Source organism: Dipteris shenzhenensis, chromosome 2 (assembly GCF_047967505.1).
Source record: "Dipteris shenzhenensis isolate YYH24624 ecotype China chromosome 2, Dip_SZ_1.0, whole genome shotgun sequence".
NCBI lineage: Eukaryota > Viridiplantae > Streptophyta > Polypodiopsida > Gleicheniales > Dipteridaceae > Dipteris > Dipteris shenzhenensis.
In genome coordinates, this window is record NC_141597.1 from 41,483,214 (window position 1) to 41,501,018 (window position 17,805).

Here is a 17,805-nt window from a genome sequence, read left to right on the forward strand (position 1 = left end):
CCAGCATGGTGGAGACAAACAATCCAAGCAGATCCAAGTGCCCGAGATGCCTTTCGGCCTTGGAGTCTGTTCGAGATTGTATTTAGTGATGCAGAGGCCAAATGGATCTGGTAGGGCATTACACCCTTGCTCAGCAGGATGACAGTAGGCACCTTCTACATCACTTGGGGATTTGTGGCTCGCCTCACAAAGTCTGACCCACAAATCGTTATGATGGAGCAAGTTCAGACAAGGCTTTTCTCATAGCTAAGGGGATCCACCTTATTAGTTTAAACACAGTGCATGATTAAATATAAATATCTGAAGTTCCCCATTATTACAACAGGTGAATAGAAAATCTGCAATATCCTTTGACTAATAAAATGAAGTCCATCTAAACAAAAACAAAAAATTTATTAGAACTCACCAATGACGATCCATGTGATGCCAATTCCTGTAAATGCCCTGCTGCAGCTCCTTTTTGTAGGAATAAAAGGTCCTTCACCATCCATTTTCCAAAATTTGTTAAAATCCAAGCAAAACCAAAGGTAACAAGATGAATTTCATTCATGTGGCCTGCGGGGGGGGGGGGGAGAGAGAGAGAGAGAGAGAGAGAGAGAGGCAGAGAGGCAGGAAGGAGAAGAAGAGAGAGAGAGAGGGGGGGGGGGGGGCTTGCGGCGAGAGAGAGAGAGAGAGAGAGAGAGAGAGAGAGAAGGAGAAGAGAAAGGGATAGGAAGAAGAAGGAGAAGAGAAAGGGGAGAGGGGAGAGAGAAGAAGAAGGGGAGAGGGGAAAGAGAGGAGAGAGAGAGAGAGAGAGAGAGAGAGAGAGAGAGAGAGAGGGGGGGGGGGGAGAGGGTAACACGAAATCACTAAATGCATGCATTGAAAGCCCCTTACAAGGAGGATACTTGGACCAATCACAAAAGAAATGTCTAAAAATACCTATTTTTCGTTTCTTATCACAGATCTTCACTAAGGCCTTCCTATGGAAGGCCAAAAATCAGAAGCAATTCAAATACACTTTCAAAACATTAAGTAATGGTCGAAATACTTGATTGAAGAATCAAGTTAATAGAAATTAAAGAAAGAACCCGCAAAAAACTGAGAGACAAGTGAAAGGGAACCATTAGTGTTATGAACCGATTGTCCAAACAAATGGAAAATATGTATCTAATTGAGTGCTGCTGAAACCAGAAATCGCATAATCACGAAAAGAGGATTACACCAGATTGCCCCTCCAAAATCAGGGGAGATCACCCTCATGTGATATGGGTTGCTATGTTGATGCCTACATGCAGGTTGTATGAGAGAAAAGTGTATGCATGCATGCAAGGTGGTTGAAAAACAATGCATGTTGACACATGAAGAGGGATACCCCTTCATTTGTGACTCTATAGTTCACAGAAGGACCACCTTCGCATTTAACTCTACCCTTAGCCTATGACTAACAGACCTCGTTAATGCATTCTGATGTACTTTTCCCTGTCTTACATCCCCTAGGACCTAGGCACGTGACTGTAGGGAAAAAAGGAGAGGACGACATGAGCTTGCAAAACACCCTATCGGAAGCACGTTAATCGCCAAATTGCAAATTCCTTTCGTGCATAGTAAGAATGCGCATTGTGATCGCCAATGTGTAGCGTCATAACACAGCACAGACGCTATGGGAAAATAGGAATGAACAACTATGCAACATCTACTGAAGAAATACAGAGAACACAATAAGAGGATCACAACACTGCATAACTCTGTATTCTTGGAGAAAGAGCTCTCACAACATATGGAAACAACAAAGACGGAATGCTAGTAGTAGCATACGTACAAGAACCGACTGTCGGTTAGAGACCATTGAAGACTCAAACCGCTTGGAGGACTGAACCGCCAACTGTTGCGGCTAACCTACCAGCGCACAGCATATGCACATGTGCCTCAGCAGATGAAAGGTAAATTGGATGATAAGGCAGTGAAGTGCATTTTTGTTGGCTATAGCAGTGGAAGTCAGAATTATTGTCTATACAATCATCATACTCAGAGGATTCTAGTGTTGTTTCTGCAGAAAACTTAGATCAGTCCTTGACTAAGTTTGAAAGACAGCTGCACACAGGTTCACTGGAGTATTTGAAGGGTTGTTCCCACTAAATACTGATAGCAGATTGGAGCATCCAGCAGAGAATCAGTATTTGCAGCCTGCACAACAGACTTTGGATGGATTGGACATCAAAAAAGTCTTTCTGAATAGGACTCGCATGAGGAGGTCTATGTGAGTTAGTGTAATGAGTTCTTTTTTCAAGGAAATGACTTCTATTAAGTATGAAAAAAACCCTCAACAGCAAAGCTCAATGCAGGAGTACATCATGCAAGCATTAAAACAACACCCTAGAAGGGGCCAATAAAAAACTCCTCACAACAAACAAGAAATAAACCAAGGCTCAACAGGCTGAAAGTGCCATCTCAACCCTGCAGTGGACTCCGAGAGAAAAGGGGAGCCCCTCTATTCCCTAAAGAATGTAGCCCTCCTAGCAGAAGCTGCTCGTGAGGTCCCTGCATGTTCGTCCAAATGGCCATCAGCGTATGAATAGTATGTGTTCAAATAATGGCCAAAGTGTGAAAAGGGTGGACTTGGATCCATCCAAGACCTCTGTGCATCTGGCTCTCTAGATATGCCATGCTGAAATACTCGCCAGTATCTCCCAAGAAGCAGCCATGGATGATGTCCAGGCCTGAATTGTAAGAAGAGAACGCCATCTAGAGAGCACGACTCAACTAAATGTCGTTGTATCGAGAGAGCCCAAGAAGAGTCATGTCTCTCATAAAAGACCTGAGGCCCTGAAAGAGAGAAAGAACGAGAAAGAAAGAAAGATATATTAACGTCTTCAGAAGCCCTCGTGGGACTATGAGACAAAGCACACACACCAAAAGGGTAAACACAAAACATCAGTTATAGACTGAGAGTCTCTTGAGAGTGCATAAAACCACTTCCAAAGTTATTATAGATAAGCTACCTGATACTAGGTGAGATATTACATCAGTTTGAGACTAAGAGTCCTTGGGTTTGGATATAAAATCTTTGATAAGTGTTTTTCCGTCTCTGTAGACAGCCCATTTCCCTTCTTTGCGAGCATCCTTCACTTTGTTCAATTCTATGGACTTCATCTTGAGCTGAATCGGGGTGAGTTCCTCTGATATCCATACCTTGGTGCCTCTCAACTTATTTGTTTGCATGAGAATCTTGATTCTTGCTTTCTTGTCATTGAGTACCACTTTAGTTTGTGTCCCAATAGGAGCCACAATGGCTATATCCTTTAGGTCCCATTCAATCTAAGGGGTTGCTGCTATGATATTGTCAATTTTTTCTACTAGGCTCCATTCATGCCAATCTTCAGGTAATCGTCCAATGCGTAGACATCGAGCATTGGCCACCCTCTTTTCTTGTTCTTGCACCTCTCCATATATTTCACTTTTGTTGATTTTGCTGCCCATTGTTGCTGAGATTTTCTCTTTGATCGATTTGACCTCATTAGTAACCATGTCATGGACTTTGGTTCTCCATCTCCTTCACTTTCTTCCCAAGAGCTGCAACCATAAGTCTAAGCTTCCTTACTTCCTACTATAGAAAATATATATGCTCCTATGTGTCTGAGCCTACCCTCCGCTTGTAATGCAGTGTGTTGCTGCTGCTGATGCGAGCTAGTACTAGGGGCTGCTAGGCAAGAGCGGGAGAGGAGACAGGAGGAGCCGGGGAGCTAACGCTAGCTACGCGCTAGGCGGGAGGGGAGGCGCAGGCGCAGGTGCAGGCAGGTGACGGCGGCGAGAGGAGCTAGGCGGAGAGGGAGAGCCAAGCTACCGAGCCCCAAGTCATAAAGAAAGGGAATGGAGGAAACATACTAAAAATCCTAGACATTCCCTTCCAAATGATCCTTGCTTGTCTCCAATCCCTTAGACAATGCTAAATAGACTCCACAGTAGAATGGCATCGAGGACAAGTAGAGTCTGCCCCGAACCTAGATCTCCAAAGATTCACTGCTATCTCTCCATGAATAGAATGCCAAAAGAAAAGGGTGACTTTCTATTCCTGAGGGATTTCCCCAGGTTCCTCCAAAAAACTTTCTGCAAATCAGCAAAAATCTGAAAATTCTCCCATCCCAATGAGGAGCTCTGGAGGGCCTCCAGCCTCTACAACTAATTTGAAATCTCCTAGCATTACTGACTGTGTAATGAAAGAAAGGAATGCTATTCTCTCGATGCCCTGCATCAATCCACTCCCACTCTCCAAGATCCCATTGTAGAAGCTTTATGGGAACTCCTCCGTATAGCCAAATCCTCCATGGGCCCCAAGAGAGAAGAAGTGGGTCTAGGTCTAGGTACCATTGGGAATCCGAGCCATGCTCTATATAATCTAAAATCCTGACAGGCTGAAAGAATCTCCAAATAGAATATCATAAGTCAATCTGGACAGCTTGCCTCCTACCTGAACATCAAAGATCAAGGCATCCTCATCTGACTGTCGTAGTGCTATAGCCTGTACTGGAATACTTATCCCCGGTGAAAGTCCCCATCCAAGTAGAGCAAGAATCAGGCATGTCATCTATGTCAACCCAATCCATGGGTATGGCTGCAACAATTTGCTGAATTCTCCCTGCAATTCCTCTGAGGTGACCTACAAATTGTACTTTACGATCCTCTGGAAGTTTTGTGAAAGCTTTCCAGGATACCACAGAAGAGGCAGGGCCTCTCTCCCATCTAGACCACTACATATAATGAGAAGTGCCAAGTGGTCTATTACACTCATCAAGTACGCTATCATTTCACATGATGGGTTGTCTATCAATCTCTTCCAGAGAGAAGGGGGGGATTCTTCAAAGAGTACTCCTGGAGTGGCCCAAGCTTTCAGGATAGTAGCCATAAGAGGAGAAGAGGGAGACATGAGATAGGCTGAGAAAAAGATCCATCTAGTCTCCACGCAAGGAAGGGCATACAAGATCCTATGCAGCAAATAAAGAAAATTTTCCATGGCTCTTGCTCAGGCATAAGTCCCCTTACCACAATCTTGCAAAGCAAGGCCCTGCGCTACAAGCCTGTTGGAGATAAGTGCACACTAAGTGTACTATTTCCTAGTCTAAGTCTAAGTCTAGTCTTTATGTCTTGAGTGTGTGCCATGTGGCACTTCTACAATTATCCCATAAACACTCTTGCATTATGTCTTGTACTTTGGCCCATATATTCAATGGGTCACATCATTCTAATCTATCTGTCTAGCTTGTGTCTTGTCTACACTCTTCTCAAGGTATTTCTTATCTTTCAGTCTTGTCATCTCATTTCCATTTCCAGTTTCTAGTTCTAGTTCTTTTTCATATTCCAACATGGTATCAGAGCCAGCTTGATCCCTCTTCTCCACCCTCAGTCTGCTGTAGCCATAGCTGCCCCTTCTCAGATTTCTCCCCCGCTCAGCTGGTCGCCATCTTCCTCTTCTTCCCGTCTTCTCCACGCCGTACTTCGCTGCCGCTGTAAAACTGCCCGCCATCTCTCTTCCCGATCTGCGCGTCTTTCAGATCTGTTGCGCAGTTCCAGATCTGCACGCCATTGCGCTGCCAGATCTGTTGCGCAGTTCCAGATCTGCACGTCAGATCTGCGCAGATCTGGCGCTGCTTCCGCTCCTGCTGTCGCTCAGCCAGATCTGAGCGCCACGCAGCATCTATCTCTCCTCTCCGTACGACCGCCGCTGTACGCCGCCGTACTTCGTTCGTCTTCGTCCGTACGCCGTCTTCGTCAGCATCCGTACAGTCCGTACGACTGTACGGAATCTGTACCTGCACCCGTTGTCTGCAGATCTGGCCTCTACTGCTGCAGATCTGTCTGCCATTTCTGCCCTGATTTCTGAGCTGAAGGAGCTGCCCACGACTTTTTGAAGCTGCTGCCCGTACCTTTTCCGTTCGAAATAAAGGAGGAGCTGAAGTTTTTTTTTTTTAATCTCTGCCCAACCTGCATTCAGTTCTGCATTCAGTTCTTACTAAGGTACTGTACATTGTCTCTTTCAGTTTGCTGAGCAGTCTTTGTTAATCCTCATATCTGCAAACTGCTGGTTCCTCCTGCTTCGATGGGCTGTCATATGCTATGGCCCTGACAAAGTGGTGAGAGAACTGGCTTCTAGGATCTCTTCTTCTCATTTATTTCTACAATATTGTAAGGGAATAGACACTGCCCTTGCATCCTAGCAAGAGGTAAGACCTTCCCACATGGCATCCTCCTCTCATTCTCTCATGTCTATCGACAAATTCAATGGGTCCAATTTTCATACTTGGCAGATCAAACTCAAGTGCCATCTTATGAAAGAAGGCCTTTGGGACATTGTTCACCGTGATGCCCCCGAAGGTCCATCTGAGCAAATTGTTACTGCCAAGAACGACAAAGCCTATGCTATCATATTGCTTGGCCTTGGAGATGATTACATTCATCACATCTCCGACATACAGTCAGCTCCTCAAGCATGGATCACTCTGGATACTCTTTTTGGAGCCCGATCTAAAAACTCTAAAATTGCACTTATGATCTCACTCTTTGATCTACATATGCAGGAAGGAGCTACTATAGCCTCTCATGTTAATTATCTTCGCAGTCTTATGGTTCAGCTTGCGTCAGTCAAGTCTCCCATCTCCGAAGATATTGCTATTGCCGTGCTTCTCAAAAGCTTACCTGACTCCTATGCTACTCTTGTCACTACCTTCAAGTATCATAATAATCCTTCTCTTGAGGGTATCATCAATGCTCTCCAAGAGGAAGAAAGAACTCAACAACGCAAGGTAACTGACACTGCCTTTTTAGCAAAGAAAGGCAGTTCTAAGGTAAGAAAGCCTTGCACCCATTGTGGGAAGACTAATCATCTGGAGAAGGACTGTTTCAAGGCTCATCCATGCACCATTTGTGGCCGTGATAATCACCGGGAGAGGGATTGCTATTCCAAAACCTCTACATCAGCTCCTGGATCTACCTCAGCCCATGTTGCTGCAACATCTCCATCAGCTGATCCTGCTGTTCCTTCCTTACATGATGAAAAATGGGCTTTCTGATTACTTCTATGTCTTGTCTACCACCTTGACCACCGATGATGTAGGTCAAGAGGTTCTAGTGTCTTGGTCTTTCTATTGGTCTACAGTCAGTCTTCTGTCTATCTAGTCTTGTCTGTCTGTCTATTTGTCTATCAATCTGACTATGTTTTAAGATCCATCTTGTCCCTACCCTTGTGGACCCATATGAGGATATCACTTGAGGAGGGGTGTCTCAGGATCTTTTGTCTGTCATGTCTTCTATCTTGTCTCTCAGTCTATCATTCTTTATGTCTGTCCTCTAGTCTTGTCTTTCTTACTCCTAGTGTCCACTTAAGGAGGGTGTTGGAGATAAGTGCACACTAAGTGTACTATTTCCTAGTCTAAGTCTAAGTCTAGTCTTTATGTCTTGAGTGTGTGCCATGTGGCACTTCTACAATTATCCCATAAACACTCTTGCATTATGTCTTGTACTTTGGCCCATATATTCAATGGGTCACATCATTCTAATCTATCTGTCTAGCTTGTGTCTTGTCTACACTCTTCTCAAGGTATTTCTTATCTTTCAGTCTTGTCATCTCATTTCCATTTCCAGTTTCTAGTTCTAGTTCTTTTTCATATTCCAACAAAGCCTGGATCTATGATATTGTGATCCCCTTCCCTCGTGGGAAAGATCAAGGCCTCCCAAGCCACCCTAGCTAAAGCATCTACTTTACCATCTACTCTATTCCATAGAAAAATCCTTCTGGACTCTTAAGCTGAGTGATGCAATCCCTATAGTGGCACCAATAAGAGCAAACAAACCATGTTGTCGCCAACAGAACTTGGCTGACAACCACCACCCTGGAAGCACGATCAAGTTTGGTTGAACTCCAAAAGAGGATCTTTCTCTTGATACTCTCGAAAATGGGAGCAAATTTCTGTGATGGAGAGATATCCATACCGACCTAGCATCCCAAATATATGACAATGACATCCAAGTGAAACCAATATCAACTCCCAATCTCGAGTGTCCTTGTCACTAATCCAAAAGCTATTGGATTTGTTCCACTTAATGTGTGTACCTGTTCCGGTACAAAAAAATTCCAAGGCTGCCTTCAAAGAAGAGGGTCTGAGGAATGGCATCCAAGAAAACTGCAGTGTCATCTGCCGACTCACTATCTATGAGCTCTTCCTCCTGTCTCAGGGAAAGTCTCAGCCCCAAAAGAAAGATACTCAGAGCTCTCAACAAACAAAAAGAGAAAGGGAGCCAGAGGGCATCCCTAACGGACTATCTGGAAATCTGAAATCTCTCTTCCCTCACTCCTCTAATGAGCACATGACTGTAGGCTTATCTGTACAAGGTGGGACTGCACATTTCAGCCGAGCCTAAGATTTAGAGATGATCGAGGTTGGGTCACCCCGACTACAGAAGCTTGGTTAAAATGCACAAAACATGGTGGTTGCTCTCCCACCCATGCATGCACCGGTTAAACATGTTTGTGAGGGATGCTTGTTGAGACCCCAATTCACTCTTATTGTCCAATGAGATTTTTACTGGCCGTATACCCTGGTGGTATGGGACACTCAGGTATGTTACATATAAGATTCTCTGATGTGGTAGTATTAACCAACGTGAAGCAGTACCCAAGGGGCAGTAGGGTAAAGCACAAGTAGAATGAATTGAATTAGGGGAAAGGACACTTTACAAGGACTGACTAAGTTTTCTTTACCCTGAGAGAAGCATTGAGTTCAAGCAGGGAGCTCCATAGTTTAGACACGATCTCACGGGGGTTACCGCATCTATTCTGATAATGGTCTGTCAATGCCTTGATTGGGACATGGTGTTTCAAGATTAGGGATCTTAAGTACGAGATGTTCCTGTGAGAGGAGTGGTTTTATTGTGCACAAGTTTTATACAGGATATCCAATAGTGGATCTTATCTTGACAGATCTCGGATTGAATATTTCTGTAATCTCTAGATCACATAGGCTGTTATTCCTATGATAGTTGACTATATGCATGTCCAGAACGTTACCATTGACTGAATATAGCCAATTGAAATTTATTGATTATCCACAAGTATGGGCAATCAGAGGATGGATCATGGGACCATATCTTTGGTTAAGATTTTGCCCATTAATAGTTACATGAAGATTCTTCCATCACGAATCAAGAACTTATGGTATGCCGTTTTTCTTGCTTGTTCTCTCCTGGTGTTCCAGATTGGACAAAGCTTATTTTTCATAGGCTGAGAGAATGCTTCCTTTGAAGCAGGATACTTGGAAAGATGGATACTTGATAGTTCCCTGAATCCTGATTTTGATGGGAAGTCTGTGATGAATTTCAACCCAAGACTTTGAATTAAAAGGGTATTCAGTTGCTGGATTTTCTTTATCAATACCAAGTAATTCAGTAATTAGGGTTGATAGAAATATTGTGTCTTAGGTACAATTGCAACCCAATATTTTGGCGTCAAGGGGTTCAATCAATGGGGCTGTCAGAACAATTATCCCTTAATATCAACCCAAGACTTGAGTTCAAGGGTATTCAGCATGATGAAAAATTTTTGTGAATACTAAGGCAGAATTCAACAGATGGGGTTGACAGAATCATTATCCTCTAGGTACAAAGATTTTTACCATTTCCAAGTCTGGATATGGGTGCAACAAGCTAGCTTGTGGCTTCAAGAGTTACTTGTAACCTTGTTCAGGTTGAGCGATTTGTCGTTATTTTCCATGAATTAGTCATCGAAGCTTGCGGCTTTCGTATTAGCTTCTCTTTGATTGCAATCTCATGGACAAGATACCATATTCAATCTGATAGTCTGAGTTTGGTTGGTGACATTGACTACCCTTCAAGGGAGTTTTTGAGCTTTCTTCTGAACGGGGGCAGGGGGGTTGTGCTGTTTGTGCACGGTGATGGTGGAGTGTACTAGTGCTCTAGCTGTTTTCCCAATTGATGGCACACTTGTGCTCTGATATCGTGTTAGAAAATAAGGAGGCCTGCAAGACTGCAGTACCCTCCACGATCATAGGTAGCATTACAATGCACACACTAATATGGAATTGCTGCAATCAATGCCAGCCAATGTTTTAAAGACACATGCACGGAACTTGCACAACATAAGGCTGCCAACTCAACCCTAGCTGACAGCGTGAGGAGGGAGGTGTGAGGGAGAAGCCACCTGGTGGCTTCTCACCTTCAACCTCCTGCTATGTAGCACTTATACCGTGTGCCCAATCAGAATGCACAAACACACATGCATAGATGCAATATAACACCTAACTGCTTGCCCTACAAAACAATATGTGAAGTGGTGAGTGCATGCATGTGTGATACATGGCAAAGCTACCTAGGTTAGACTATAGGATGGTACCATGTGGCACACATCCTGTCATCCATGGTGGATGCACTTGGGGATAGGCAGCCTTAAAAATCTAACCACAACCAATGACATGATGTCATGGGTGGTCCTCCAAGGACTAACTATTACTCTTAGAGCCATCAAATAATCCTAACCACTAAATCCCCCAAGGGTTAACCAATGAATTAATCCATAGCTCATCACTCAATTTTCCAGTCGAGGAGAAACATAGGAGAGGTCTCTGCTCAACGACACACGCTTTTGTAGTATGGATTCTCTTGCTTTACCTATGTCTACACTGTCTCAGTTGTAGTGATAAAACACAGTAGGACATATTCTAAAAGAATAGAAATCCTCAATGCCTTCCACATCATATCCATGTCTTGTAAAAGAACCACAAATCATTACCTATCTTCAGTGTGCTTTGTTAATGAAAGGCCCTGCTGTTTCTACCAGCTCCATTGTGTTTATTTAAAGATTTAGGGGAAGCAACCGTCAAAGTAAACAGCAGGCTAACCAGGATGTGATTTCCACCTCCTCCACACGGAATATAAATAATGCAACTCAAAAATACCATAATTAGAAAGGACAGGCCACATTGTCTAATTGGACTTACATTACCAAGTGAAGTCTTTGCAAGGTTTCCCACAGCACCTGCTGCAGCGCTCGCTACAGCTTCATTCCTGTCATGCAAAAAAGGTTTGAATAGAAGCAAACTACATGAATCCATAGCTTTTCACAAGTTCCTGAGAAACGGAGAAACGAACAAGTAAGAGCCCTTATCATCTAAGAATATGAAGAATATAGTAATGCAGATATAAACACACCTTACAATGTCATTAACTCGCCTCTAAGATGAACAATGTAAGTTAAGCACAGAATACTAAAATCTCTTGGTTGTTCATGAAAACGTGATTCTAACAGCACAAAGATTACATATTGACCACACCTAAAGTGAAGAAATCCTAAAAGCCATATGGGGAAGGTCGAGTACAGCCTTAAAGACCTATGGGGAAGGCGAGTGCAGAAAGGACTCTACGGATCGCTATCTGGGAAACTTGGACACCTTGTGACTTGAGAAATAGAATAAATACATATCTGAATTCAAAGCTTGAGCTTTAGGAAGTTCTATCTTATGATCCACACTCTGTTGTGGAGGTTAACCAAAAGGCAATTCATCTCAAAATACATCTGAGAATTTAAATAATAGTTCTTGAAGAATTCAAGATCCTCGAAATCCACTAAGGATTCGCTCCTAGAATTCAAAGGAACTTCAGTACGATTCCGCGGCTTTCGCAACAGTTACACCCTGGATTAAATCCATAACCTTTGCTAGTCCATCAATAAATCCACTAGGCTACATTCTAAATACTACGGCATTTTTTTCAAGGCAATCTTTACAGATATTTGGACTCAATGAGAGTCATATTTTTGGGGCAAATTGCAAGCATTTTCTGAAATTTTTGTTTGCACAATAGTGGGTCAGAAAGGAGGAGACGCATTTTGGGTTTTGGCATAGGAGGACAAGTTGGATGGAACCAACTAGTCCTTGTGGAGTTTTATGGTAAAAAATAATTGATTGCAAAGAATATTGGGATATGTTAATAGGGGCGGGCTTCGTCCTATAGATATCGTATTCATGTGAACATCAGGCCTCTATGTCAATCAAGAGATCATCATTCCACACATCCAAAAGAGGATGCAAATAGACTGAAAGCCCCAAATGTTGCAAGATTTGTACTGTGCCTGCAAAATCCCCAAATTTTGGGATGAAATTGAGCAAATGTCACTCAAATTTCAAGTCCCTTGCAAAAGCCCCAAATTTCCACCTGCAACGGAACCCATTCAGCCAAACAATGGCTCAAATGCACAAATGCCTGACAAAAGCGCCTTCCAAGATGCACCTGCAAAGGAAAAATTGCTCAAGGTACTAACGCCTCCAAATTGTACGGACTGACAGTACGGCTAAGGAAAGGTACTGCGTTGAAGTACGGACGAGCTGGTACGGTGCAGTATCTCGAATCTGTAGATAACCTATCAACTGCTGTACGGCAGCCTGTACATCGTGCAGGTACGGACAACATGCAGGTACGGACGATTGTACAATCGCTCCATGGCAAACAGTACGGTTGACCGTACTGTTGTACGAACGAATGGCGCAGAAGCGTGCGGGACAGCTGGTACGAAATCCATACAGTCGTACGCACTGTATGAGGAGCAAGAAGAACCCGCTTTGATACCAAATGTGAGAAACAAGGAGAGCAAGAGTAAGCAAGAGAGAGAGCTGAACGTAGGTCTACTCAATAGTGGACTGAAATGAAGTGAGTACAAAAGAGAAGTGAGGGGTTTTGTCTAAGTGACACAACCCTATCTTATCCACTAACCGTAGTTAGGGATTAGACTGTGGTTAGGGGGGGAAACCTCTAAGAGGGAAAAGTACCCCTAACCCACTTATTACATAACATTGGCCACTACCTAGAATATGATAATAATTCTAACAGGCTGCTCTATTCAAAGAGGACACCCCTCTAATCCATGCAGCTGAGAATCCAAAACGAAGAAGAGTGCCTTGTAGAAAATCCCAATCTACCCTATCATAGACTGTCTCAAAGTCCAAGAGTAGAATGGGTAGTTTTTGGCCACTATGCATAGCCCAATATGAAGCCTTCCAAAAGGAGAAGACATTATCAAATATGCTCCTTCCATGCACAAAGCCTGTCTGCGTGTCATGAATGAGATCCAGGAGAAAGGGCTACAAAAGTTTACTTTTGCCAACATTTTGTAAAAGGTGACACCAAATTTCTACAACCCCCCTTTGGAATGAGATGGATGATCTATAAGTGAGTTAGGAATAGTACCAGAGTCCCAAACGCCCTGCAGGGCTGAGGTAATGTGATCCCCAATCTCATCCTAATGGGCAATGAAAAGGGATGGTGAGAGCCCATCCAAACCCGAGCACTTGTTCTTCTAAAGAGCATGGAATATGCTGCCAGATACGAGACCTGGCATGGTCTCTAGTAGGCGTACCCTGATCTACTACAAGAAGAAAGGCATAAAAATAGTATATGCATGATGGCATTAGGATGTGCTTGTATATTCCATCAAAGTCAATAAATTGTGAGACACTCTCTCGACTATGTCTCGGGCCATGAATAGAGAAGAAATGCTTATTGACTCTACCATCCATCTGAATCCAAAAGGAATCTCGTGGATGAAAGACATACTTCGCTCTCTGATCTAACAATGTTTGCTTATGAGCCCTTGCAGCAAGGCGCTCCTGGATCCAAGCATTTGTAGGCCGTTTCTGCCCTTCCCTCTGTAGGACTGCCAACTGCTAGACCAATCTTCTGTCTAAGAATCTCATGCCTTCCGGTACTCGCGAGCGAGTGATAGTAGTCACTAATACTATGAACGGCTGCTGCCACAAGTGAAAGGGACGGCACCCCACTTTGCATATGAGATACGCAAATCTCCAAAACTACCTCTATGAGGTCCTCTTCGGCATAGAAGGCATCCAGAATCCTGATACTGGCAGAGCAACCTCATCAAGACCACTAAAAAACAATCTGAAGTAGAGACCTTAGAAGCAATGTATACTAAGCCACCTCTATCCAAAGCCCAAACATCAACATAAAATCTGTCAATGCGTGCATGAATGAGCCTCTGTGGTCTCCTGTTCGACCACGAGAATTGGAGTGACTGAGACGGAGTGGGAAAGGCATCATCCAACCAAATATCTTTGCCACTAAGCTGAAACAGGAAGGCATCCCAGGCTTCCCTTTCTTAAGATTGAATGCCTCCTTCTCAAACCCCCTTCTTGTCTGAAGGCAACTCCACCATGTTGAAGTCGCCTCCAATAACCCTTAAATCTACAATGGGACCCAGGATAGAAGTTTGTTCCAAAAAAGGACACGGCCTCCTCGATTATTAGAGCCATAAAGGTTAAGAAGACCGACCTTACATCCCCCAATCAAAAGAATGACCCACTAAACTACGGAGGAAAAAACGGTACTATGTCTAACAACCAAAGGGAGAATAGAATTTGAAATTGCAATGCAAGTCCCACCCCTAGTGCCCATAGCAAGTGACCAAAACATATGACCTGAAAACAATTTCCCAGACTTTGCACAGTCTTAGGCATCTAGCTTGTATTCTTGAATAAAGAGAATATCAATGGCACCCTCAGTAACACTTCGATGAAGCTGAGTATAAGTAATCTGCCTACAGCAACAATGTGGCACACCACAAGGCCCTATATGTTCCAACTAACAATCCTCATCTACGAGAGGAAGTAGCTGTAGGATCGGTTGAGAGAGAGAGTGTCCAAATAGCAAAGCGTCGCACAAGTCTTAGCCCTCACGTCAAACTTGGATAATGAAAAAGGAGGAGTACAAGGTACAAGTACCTAGACCTAGGACTAAGTGTCCTAGGTGTCACATAGGACTAAAGTGTCCTATGTGGCCTAAAAGGCACTAACACTACAAGTGCCTATATTTATGCCTACAAGGCACATACCATGGCCTATAGGGCATCACTAGAACCACCAGGAGATGGCCTACAAACCCCCCTCCATGGGATGGGCTGAAGTACTCTGGAAACGTCTCAGTATACTTGGTATTTTCTGGTCATGGTGGCACATGTTCATCCAAAAGGATATAGCCACCTATGAATGTACAAGGGATGTAAGATCATGTAACAAAGGGAACCAAGTGTAAAGCTTGTCCAAAGACTTCGAACTTGGGACGAGGCACTGCCTTTGTAAACATCTCTGCTATGTTGTCCTCTGTGGGAAGATAAGACAACTCTATGTCTCCTGCTGACAACCGCTCCTGAACATAATGATAATGAACTTCAATATGGTTGGTACGCGCATGAAACACTGGGTTACGCGCAATGGCCAAAGCACTCTAGCTGTCAGTGTAGACAATAGTGAAGGATGTCTCGCGATATCTGTAAGTAGCTGTCGAAGCCAAACACACTCTATTATAGCGGTGAAAGCTGCCCTGTACTCAGCCTCACAGCTAGATGTTGCAACTGTTGGTTGCTTCTCGCTAAGCCAAGAGATACATGAATTGCCAAGCAAAAAACAATTGCCAGTATGTGACACTCTGGTGTCGGAACATCCTGCCCAGTCACTATCCGTGTAAGCATGCATGGTAAGTGAACACTGATCACAATAGAAGAGGGCTAAATCCTAAGTGCATCTGAGATATCTGAAGACTCTTCACTGCCTGCCAATGCTATGAACTAGGCATGTGCATGAATCTGCTGAGCTAAGATACTGCATACTGTAAGTCAGGTCTGGTGTGCCATAAATAAATAAGGCATCCAATAGCCTGCTGATAAAGAGTGATATCACATGGTGGGCTCCCATCATGAGCTGAGAATTTGAAGCCAAGGTCCACTGGAGTAGAAATTGGCTTGCGATCCTCAAACTAAAAACGATCAAGGAGCTGTCCAATATACTTGGACTGAGACATCATGATACCCCCCTCAACATGAGCAAACTGAATGCCCAAATAATAGTGGAGCTGTCCCATGTCTGACATTTCAAAAACCTGCTGCAAATCAACCTTGAAAGCTGCAATTTGCTGAGTATCTAGGCCCGTGATGAGCATATCATCCACATATAAAATCAGCACTAAAAATTAGATCCACTCCCACAGACATAACTAGTGGGTTCTATGGGGCTATTCTGAAAACCAAGGGATAGTAAGTGTGCATGAATTTTGGCATACCATGCCCTGGGTGCCTGCTTCAAACCATAAAGGGCTTTTCTAAGCCGGCATATCTTAGTTTCTAAATTAACAACCTCAAAGCCAGGAGGTTGTGTGACATATACTTCTTCCTGCAGATCCCCATGAAGAAAAGCAGTTTTGATGTCAAGCTGGTGCACTTGCCAATGATGATGGGCTGCAATGGCAATGACACATCTAATGGTAGTAATCCTTGATGTGGGAGCAAAGGTCTCGTCAAAGTCAATGCCTTGTTGTTGGGTATACCCTTTTGCAACAAGATGGCTTTGTAGCGATCTATACTGCCATCATATTTTATTTTTAATTTGTAGACCCACCGGGTTCCAATGGCATGCTTGCCGGGAGGGAGATCTACTAATTCCCATGTGTCATTTTTAGCAATGGAATGTAACTCAGCTCTCATTGCATCCATCCACTCTTTGCTGTCAAAAGCATCCTTATGGCACAGAGGCTCTTCATTGCAAGCTGTAGCAAGGAGTGCAAACTCAAGAAAGTGACCATGCTGTCTATTCCCTGATCTTGTCCAGGCAGCAAAAGGCTGATCTTGTTTGCTGTCCCTCAATGTATCAAGAAGCCATCTGGGAACTTGCCTTTGCTGTCTATTGACAGCTCTTTCTTCAATGACTGCATCATGAATAGTGGGATCATTTTGTGCTGGGAGAGAAACCTGCAAATCAGCATGGGGTAGTGGCTGATTATTGCTTGGTGGAGGGCCTGCAAGAGGCTCATGTTGCTGGTCAAAGTCCTCTATTGAGGATGGCAGAGGTAACCAAGATTCAAAGACATCAAACATGTCAACATCTAGCTTAGCTTTGCAGTCCACAAGAGGAGAAGCTGAATGTTGAGCAAAGATTACATCTCAACTGACAATAATCTTCCCAGTCTTTGGTTGATATAACCAATACCCTCTGCTCTCCTGGCTGTAACCAATAAATATGCATTTGATTGCCTTATCATCAAGCTTATGTCTCAGCTGAGATGGTACATGAACATATGCAAGAGACCCAAAAACTCTCATGTGTGAAAGTGAAGGCTTCCTGCCTTTCCATGCTTCATAAGGTGTAACAGTCTTCAATGCCCGTGTAGGTGATCTATTCAGCACATAGTTGGCACACATCACTGCATCAAGCCAAAATTTATTGGGCAAAGACTTGGCCTTAAGCATGCATCTGGCCATCTCCATTGTGGACCTGTTTTTCCTTTCGGAAACAGGATTCTGCTGAGGAGTGTAAGGAGTAGTGCATGAGTGAATAATGCCCCGTGAAGACAGAAACGCATCAAACTCCTTAGACATATACTCTCCCTCCCTATCTGTGTTGAGGGTGACAAGCTTGCATCCGGATTCATTCTCAACCATATTCAGCCACCTCTGCAAGCATAAGAAAACTTCAGATTTGGCTTTTAAAGGATATACCCAGCAATATCTTGTGAAATCATCAATGAGAGTCTTAAAATATTCGTACCCTCCAATGGCATTTGCCCTCATTGGGCCACAGACATCACTGTGTACTAGCTGCAATTTCCTTTGTGAGAATTTTGGACAATTCTTTTGAAAAGGAAACCGATGCATCTTACCCAAAAGACAACCCTCACACACATGTTTGGAAACTGTGTGAGTTTGAGATACATCATTTGCCATCTGTTGTGAATGTAGCTTTGCAAGAGCTCTATAATTGAGATGAC

At 43.6% G+C, this 17,805-nt stretch overlaps 1 protein-coding gene across 1 annotated transcript in view; it reads right to left on the reverse strand.

The window, feature by feature from the left end:
* LOC147904766 (ARM repeat superfamily protein) overlaps nucleotides 1-17,805 on the reverse strand; it is a 141,228-nt gene that overhangs the window by 64,941 nt on the left and 58,482 nt on the right. The window contains exons 6-7 of the mRNA XM_087388274.1: nucleotides 10,983-11,049; nucleotides 407-478 (exon numbers count right to left, since the gene is read on the reverse strand). Of these exons, the coding sequence (XP_087244400.1) occupies nucleotides 407-478; nucleotides 10,983-11,049 (139 nt within the window). The remainder of the gene's footprint in view (nucleotides 1-406; nucleotides 479-10,982; nucleotides 11,050-17,805) is intronic.